This window comes from Mus caroli, chromosome 3 (genome assembly GCF_900094665.2).
Source record: "Mus caroli chromosome 3, CAROLI_EIJ_v1.1, whole genome shotgun sequence".
Classification (NCBI taxonomy): domain Eukaryota; kingdom Metazoa; phylum Chordata; class Mammalia; order Rodentia; family Muridae; genus Mus; species Mus caroli.
This window is the reverse complement of record NC_034572.1, coordinates 151273387-151281919: the sequence shown is the minus strand read 5'-3', so window position 1 is coordinate 151281919 and position 8533 is coordinate 151273387. Positions and strand designations below refer to the sequence as shown.

The following is an 8533-nucleotide window of genomic DNA, read 5'->3' as shown; positions in this document are numbered from 1 at the left end:
GGCCTAGCAAACACATAAGTGCATGCTCACAGTCAGCTATTGGATGGATCATAGGGCCCCCAATGGAGGAGCTAGAGAAAATACCCAAGGAGCTAAAGGGATCTGCAACCCTATAGGTGGAACAACATTATGAACTAACCAGTACCCCGGAGCTCTTGACTCTAGCTGCATATTTATTTACATTTCAAATGTTATCCATTTTCCCGATTTCCCCCCTGAAACTCCCTGTCCCATCCCTCCTCCCCCTGATTTTATTAGGGTGTTCCCCCACCCATCCACCCACTCCTGCCTCCCTGCTCTCCCATTCCCCTACACTGGGGCATCGAGCCTTCACAGAACCAAGGGCCTCTCATCCCATTGACTACTGGCAAGGCCATCCTCTGCTACATATATACAGCTGCAGCCATGGGTCCCTCCGTGTGTATTCTTTGCTTGGTTGTTTAGTCTCTGGGAGCTCTGCGGTATCTGGTTGGCTGATATTGTTGTTCTTCCTATGGGGTTGCAAACCCCTTCAGCTCTTCAGTCCTTTCTAACTCCTCCACTGGGGACCTTATGCTCAGTCCAAAGGTTGGCTGTGAGCATCTACTTCTGTATTTATCAGGATCTGGCAGAGGCTCTCAGGAAAGAGTTATATCAGGCTTCTGTCAGTATACACTTCTTGGCATCCACAATAATGTCTCTGTTTGGTGACTGTATATGGGATGGATCTTCAGATGGGACAGTCTGGATGGCTGTTCCTTCAGTGCCTGGCAAATTGTATCTTAAATTCTTCAGGTCCCCCTTATGTTTCTGCCATAGTACCATCATTATTTCAAGATCAATAACTATTCCTCACCTAAAATAACCTTCAAATGAAGCTAAGATTCAAGTTATAATTGCATATTCTGAAACATTTTCTTATGCTTTATAGTTATGTACACAAGTATATTAATATGTATACATGGTAATAATTATTGCTACTACTAATAAAACAATAGTAGTAGTAATAATAAAACAATAGTAATAATAGTAATAAATTCTTCCATATTCACCCAGTAGCATGGAAAGAAGCAGAAAGTCTACCCCTGAAGACTATTCTCTAAGATTTTTTTTTAAACTTTTATATTTTCAAGAGATTACTCTTTTTTAATAGTTTCCCTTTGGACTGATTGGAATACGTGATAAATTATCACAGGCATAATGGTTAAATGATGGGTATGTTCAATTCATAGATTTTAGACTGAGAAAACCAAGGTCATGGTGCAAGTAGTTTTGCTTTGAGGCAAGGCCTTCTTTCTGATGACAGTCTTCTCACTGGGCTCCCAATGGAGGAGCTAGAGAAAGGACCCAAGGAGCTAAAGGGATCTGCAACCCTATAGGTGGAACAACACGATGAACTAACCAGTACCCCAGAGCTCTTGACTCTAGCTGCATATGTATCAAAAGATGGCCTAGTCGGCCATCACTGGAAAGAGAGGCCCATTGGACACGCAAACTTTATATGCCCCAGTACAGGGGAATGCCAGGGCCAAAAAAATGGGAAAGGGTGGGTAGGGGAGTGGGGAGGGGGTATGGGGGACTTTTGGGATAGCATTGGAAATGTAATTGAGGAAAATATGTAATAAAAAAAAAGAGAAACAGATCTCTGTTCTTTCTCTCAACCTTAGGACAGTGATCCTACTATGAAGACACCACTGTTATAGCATCTTCTAGATCTACTTCTAAATCTCATTAGTTCCAAATACTTTGGAGTAAGACAAAAACATTCATTCTTAACAGTCTCTTACTAGACCATGTATGGGGTTTGTCCACATGGTAGGGTGTGTGTGTGTGTGTGTGTGTGTGTGTACATACATATACATACATATATATATACATATATATATGTATATATATATATGTATGTGCAAATACATGTGGATGCCAGAAGACAAAGTGTGCTGTCATTACTTAAGCCACTTTGTGTATTTGAAACAGGGTTGCTGTCCTGAAATTGTTGAGTAGACTTTGCTGGCTGGCCAACAAGCCCACAGGATCTATCTGTCTGCTTCCCCAGCACTGGGATTACAAGAGCATGCCCACACCCAACATTTTTACATACTTTTTGGAGATAAAACTCAAGTCCTTGTGCTTATAGGACAAGCACTGGCATTACTAAACTGTCTCTCTAGTTCCACCGGATGCTTTTAACATTTTAAATCAATATAGCTTTTAAAGGCCAAGCATTCTCCAGCTTACCATGCTCCACACTCCCTTGTCATCTTATCTGTTAGATACTCTCAGTGGTACAAAGTAGGGTACAAACCTTCTATCAGTATTTAAACTTCAATATGATATTTCCATTATCAACCAAGATGCAGGTATTAAAACACTATTGGTCTTTCTCTTATAGGATGGAGAGCCTAATACGGGGAAGGAATCCCCCACAATATCAGAGAAGTCCTTGTAAGGAGGCTCGTGCAGCACTTCGGAAGAGGCCTGAAGAGGAGTGTAAGTACAGCTAACCGGATTAACCATGTTCTAGGTAGATTTTTGGTGACTGGCACAAAAAAAAAAAGAAAGAAAGAAAGAAAGAAAGAAAGAAAGAAAGAAAGAAAGAAAGAAAGAAAGAAAGAAAGAAAGAAGATAGGAAAGAATGGGAGAAAGAAAGAAAGAAAGAAAGAAAGGAAGGAAGGAAGGAAGGAAGGAAGGAAGGAAGGAAGGAAGGAAGGAAGGAAGGAAGGAAGGAAGGACAGGTTCACTTTAAAAAGCTCAGGCAATTTGGAGATGTATTCAATAAATATATGTTACATTGACTTGATTTTTTAAATTATAACAAATACAATGCTACAAGCTCTTTTCCCAAGATCGTTCCTCTGGTATTTTAACAAATTCCCGTGGCATTTGAATTTTGTGTTAAATGAGAACAGAAAAGTCTACACAGTCTCTAAATCTTTCAGAATCACTCCATGTTATGCATACTAATGTCCTGAGGTAAAAAACCTTATAAAATGTGCTTAAAATCAACATTTTACAGTTTCCATCCATTGAACTACAGCTCTCTTTTGAACTTTTTTTTTCTTTCTTTCTTAAAATGCCACACACTCTTTGAAAAACACTTTTCCTAGAGAAGTAAATGCCTAAGGGTAAATGCAGACCCATTTGTCAAACTGAAATGTTTGATTTAATGGAATTTAGTAAAATGTTTTGAAAGATAGATTTTATAAGTGACACTGTAAAGACACTTTAATCCAGCCTCAAATTATTTTATACTAGCATGTGTAGTCATCTGTAGAGACTTCATTTAAATATTTATATTCCATAGCGTATAACAGATTGTTGGAGACTTTTGACATGCTATTCGCATTTGAAATTTGTCAGATGACTCATGATCCTAACTTTTCTTGTGGTATTTACATGGAGTTATTTTCAGCATACTAAATTATGTTCCATTATGACAAACATTCATCTGAATTTTGTCCAAATTTAAGAACTTACATTTCTTAACTATAAAGTTAATGCTGAGCTCCACAGACACAGACAGCACAGTAGACTGTTAACTTTACATTTGGATTTTAAAGTAGTTTGAAGTGTAAGGATCACATATACTGCCTGCAAACTCAAGTGAAGCACTTATACTGAGTGTTGTGTAGTAAAGTCAAGAGATATGTTTTTGCAGTAACTTTTATGTCATCCACTAGAGTGTTGATCTTCTACATGTGAATTAATGTCTCTTAACCCTATAAACAATATCCAATAAATACTAAAATGTGAAAGTGAAGATGCTATTTAGCTAAAAGTACTTATGAAGATCCCAGCTTTTAAGTATTATCTCTGTTACTGAATTTATAAGAATCACTGGGATTTCCCCTCTTTTCTGGTTAAACACAACATCTAAATCTCTGGAATAGGCTTATACATGTAACTTAAAAACCTAGAAGATATGTGGATACATTGATAGATGGTTGCCAGGTAGTTGCTGTTTAATATATAGTGATTTTTTTCCATGAGTACTCTTTTAGCTAATTATGTAGGGCAGTGGTTACTCAACTGCAATATACCATGGTATTCATCCTGATTTCTATTTCTGTACATATGACTTTATGGAAACATTGGCATTACACATTTGTTTAGATGTTCTGAAGAACTAGTTTTGCCTGCACAGAAAGACTCAGCAGTCATGACTAAGGCCAAATGTTCCACAGAACAAAGCCAAATTCCTGTGCCTGGTTCTTTATAAGAAAAAAATTTTTTTGTTTATCTATTTGGTTTTGTTCTTTGAAACAAAGTCTCACTAGATATCCCAGACTGGCCTCTTGTCTCAGCCTTCTCAGTGCTAGCATAATGAGCCAGCCATCTCATATGTCTTGAGAAAGATTTGAACTCCTGTCTGAATAAGTGATTCTTAAATTGGAGCACCGAAACCAACAGCAGATAAATCACCCTGAGAACTCATTAGATGCACAGATTCAAAGGCTTGTGGCCAAACTTGTTGAATTAAACATCTCTTCAGACAAGAGTAGTGATCTATACTTTAAGAAGCCACATTAGAGAATGTGATGCAAGGATAAGCCTGAAAGTCACCGACTAAGCAAGTGATTGATGGTGGATGAGATTAAGCCATCAAATACACAAGACTAATGATGATGGAGATATCAATAGATATATTTCATACTTATAAGCAATAAGCTTCATTGCATATACTTCACATGTATCTAAGAAAGTTAGTGTATATATATATATCGTTAGTTAATATGATAAGAAGTCCCCACTGTGATCTGGTAGAGAAGCTTTAACTCCTGAAAAAAAGACACCATCTTTTTAATAGTAGTGACAAAACACTGTGGTATTTTATTAACTTTAGCAGCATGTGAGAAGGTCTATTCTCTAGCACAACTCGTGACAATAACTAGCTGCAGTATGCTGTGTATTATTTTCATAAAGAGCTCTTTTGATATACCTCTAAAGTAAGAGTAATAGTGAGCCATGCCTTGATGATTTACAGGACTATTGTGAGAAGATAAAGATTATATTGTGTTGCACAGAACCTAGGACATAAAAAGTTTTTCTTAGCCTCTTGATTTCTTTCCCTCCCTCTAACTTTGTCTCTTTTAGCTTACTAATATGGTTTTATGCCAAATTAATCTTCTGTTTGAGGAAAATAGAAAGTTGTAGTAGATATTTAATCTCAAATTTGGGGTTTGCACCCTGCCTTTGATCATTCAGTTACCAAATAAAAAATACAACATTTATATTTATAATCAGACTTTAATTCAGTAGAGCTGAGTAGATATCTACCCTCTTAGCTACTAGAATCTACTTCCCCATCAATAACCTCATACAACTTGCTATTTTCCATCTAGCCTTCTCTTACCTCCAATTGCCCAGCTTTCATGACCATGTTTTCATAACTTATCTACCCCACAGCAACTTCTATCTTTACTTACTTCCTTTATCCCTCTCTTCCTGGTCCCTGCCTCTTATTCCAATCCCGGGAACCAAAAAAATTCACCTATCTCTTGCCCACGATAGGCTGTACACAATTTTATTCACCAATCAGGGATAATTTGGGGGTCAAGTTACATAGTGTCACTTGGGTCTATGTGCATATTTTCTCATCCCTGGGGGCAACCATGTCTTGGGGGCCAGCATTTAGCACTATAATACATAGCAAATGATCAAACCTCAACAATAGAATATGTTTATATCAAAAAATGCAAATTGCCTAAAAATTTATGAGCTTCTAACTTTCAAAACAATGAAATGCCAAAACCTGAAAATTCATATTACTTATTCTATAGAAAAAATAATGTGCAGTGCACTACAGGTTCCACATAGGTAGCAACAAGCTGACCTTGCAACTGCTAGACAATAATTCATGTTATCAGACAATACACCTAACACTGGTGTACTGGCTAGTTTTTTGTCAACTTGATACAAGCTGGAGTTATCACAGAGAAAGGAGCTTCAGTTGAGGAAATGCTTCCATGAGACCCAGCTGTAAGGCATTTTCTCAATTAGTGATCAAGGGGGAAAGGCCCCTTGTGGGTGGGACCATCCCTGGGCTGGTAGTCTTGGGTTCTATAAGAGAGCAGGCTGAGCAAGCCAGGGGAAGCAAGCCAGTAAGGAACATCCCTCCATGGCCCCTGCATCAGCTCCCGCTTCCTGCACTGCTTGAGTTCCAGTCTTGACTTCCTTGGTGATGAACAGCAATGTGGAATTGTAAGCTGAATAAACCCTTTCCTCCCTAGCTGCTTCTTCGTCCTGATGTTTGTGCAGGAATAGAAACCCTGACTAAGATGAATTGGTATAGTTACATCCTCTTGAATCCACAAGTTCAGCCTAGCATCCAACCCACAACTTCTGCTCCCTTCCCAGGGAAAGCTGTCACAGAAAAGCAGAATCATAGAAGGTCCAGGGGAATCATCTACCTGCTAGAGAAACAGAGGAATATGGAGCTCTGTTAAAATGACAGGGTCTTTTTGTGGAAGGTCTTAATAAATGGCATATTTTATGCTACCTTTTGTAATCTCTAACCTTTTATAGTGTTTTCAATATTAAGATCAAGACTGGGTCACCAGATACTGTTCTTAGCTAGTTTTTAAATATTAATTTTATCTAGGTGTCCAGTATCTAGTGAGGCTGAGCAGACATCCAGACATCCATTAACTTTTTTTAAAAAAAAAAAGAAGAAATGATGTAAAAACAAACTTTTAGACATAGACAAGTTATTCCACATTTTAAAAAGTCAAATAAATATATGTCCTTAAAACTATATCCACAATCAGCTAAAATTACATGTTTATGTTCTTTTCCAAAGATTCCCCCGGAAGAGCCATCTGTGGCAGCCCCATTTGCTTGCTTCACACTTGCTCATTCAAATGTGCCTGGAGGTGGGGGGGGGGGGCTCCAACCTGTCACTCCACTAGGATAGCTACCACTCAGATCATCAATAATGTCTTCACTTCACACTGCTGTGAAGATTTTCTATCTTCATGTCACCAGCTACAATAAATCCATTGGCTTAAATTGTCATTTATTATCTGTCACTTGTGAGTCAAGAGTTTAGTCCAAGGTTGTCAGCTTGAGACTTATCAGAAGCTTAGTTTGGAATAGATATATTTGTAAATGCTTTCAACCTGCTGGTAGAATTTATTTCCCATAGAGTTGAGAACCACTTGCCCTTTCTTTTTGTTCACTGTCATCTGAGGAACACCCTTTAAGTTCCAGACAGCATTTTAAATATGAGTGTTTATTCTCCTTTTTCCCAGTTAGACTCTTGCCCCTGTTTTCAGCCTTTTCATCTGATTAACCAGAACCACCCAAGATAATTTCCATTTTTATTAATTCAAAATAATTTTATTGAAGCCATAGTGCTAGTGTATCTTGCCATATTCTCATCTAGAGGAAGATCACAGTTTTCTGCATTTGTACGAATAGTTTATGTTTTAAAAAAATCAGAAGATGCAGCAACATTCACTGCATAATCTTAGAGTTCTACTTTGCCATTTGCTAAAGTATTTTAAATGCTTTTTTAAAAAAATTAAATAATCTCAACAATTACATTCTTCCAAAATTCATTTGTTAAAATCTGATTACTTAGGATGATGGTAGGAGGCATGCTTTGAGATAATTTGATGAATCATTGTAAATGGATTTATTACTTCATAAAAAGACCCCTCAGAGGGGTCCTTCTTCATTCTTCCTGTGCTCTAAATACATGTAGAGAAGGAACGTCCATGAACCATAAAATTACTTTCTCCATAATCCCAAATCAGCCATACCTTGATCTCAGAACTGTGAGAAATCATTCCTCTATTGGTGATTCTTGGAGTTTACCATAGCTTTTTGCAATAGGAACAGATGAACACAAATGCTCCTGTTACTCCGTCCATGGGTATTTTGTTCCCAATTCTAAGAAGGGGCAAAGTGACCACACTTTGGCCTTCATTCTTCTTGAGTTAGGGTTAGGGTTAGGGTTAGAAGGAGTTACAAAGACAAAGTTCAGAGCTGAGACAAAAGGATGTACCATCTAGAGACTGCCATACCCAGGGATCCATCCCATAATCAGCCTCCAAACGCTGACAGCATTGCATACACTAGCAAGATTTTGCTGATAGGACCCAGATATAGCTGTCTGTTGTGAAGCTATGCAGGGGCCTAGCAAACACAGAAGTGGATGCTCATAGTCAGCTATTGGATGGATCACAGGGCCCCCAATGGAAGAGCTAGAGAAAGTACCCAAGGATCTAAAGGGGTCTGCAACCCTACAGGTGGAACAACAATATGAACTAACCAGTACCCCCCAGAGCTCGTGCCTCTAGCTTCATATGTATCAGAAAATGGCCTAGTCACCCATAATTGGAAAGAGAGGACAATTGGTCTTGCAAACTTTATATGCCTCAGTACAGGGGAACACCAGTGCCGAGAAGTGGGAATGGGTAGGCAGGGGAGTGGGGGGGGAGGGTATGAGGGACTTTTGGGATAGCATTGGAAATGTAAATGAAGAAAATACCTAATAATTTTTTTTTTAAATGCTCCTGTGTCATGACTATAATGCTTTCTTTTTTTTTTT

At 38.2% G+C, this 8533-nt stretch overlaps 1 protein-coding gene across 12 annotated transcripts in view; it reads left to right on the top strand.

Annotated features, from left to right (window-relative positions):
• Lrrc7 (leucine rich repeat containing 7) overlaps positions 1–8533 on the top strand; it is a 461164-nt gene that overhangs the window by 104458 nt on the left and 348173 nt on the right. For 11 of the 12 annotated variants that reach the window (XM_029475024.1, XM_029475018.1, XM_029475023.1 and 8 more), the window contains exon 2: positions 2372–2469. In XM_029475024.1, the coding sequence (XP_029330884.1) occupies positions 2372–2469 (98 nt within the window). Of the gene's footprint in view, positions 1–2371; positions 2470–8533 lie in introns of those variants that run through there. The other variant, XM_029475019.1, reaches the window with a different exon arrangement.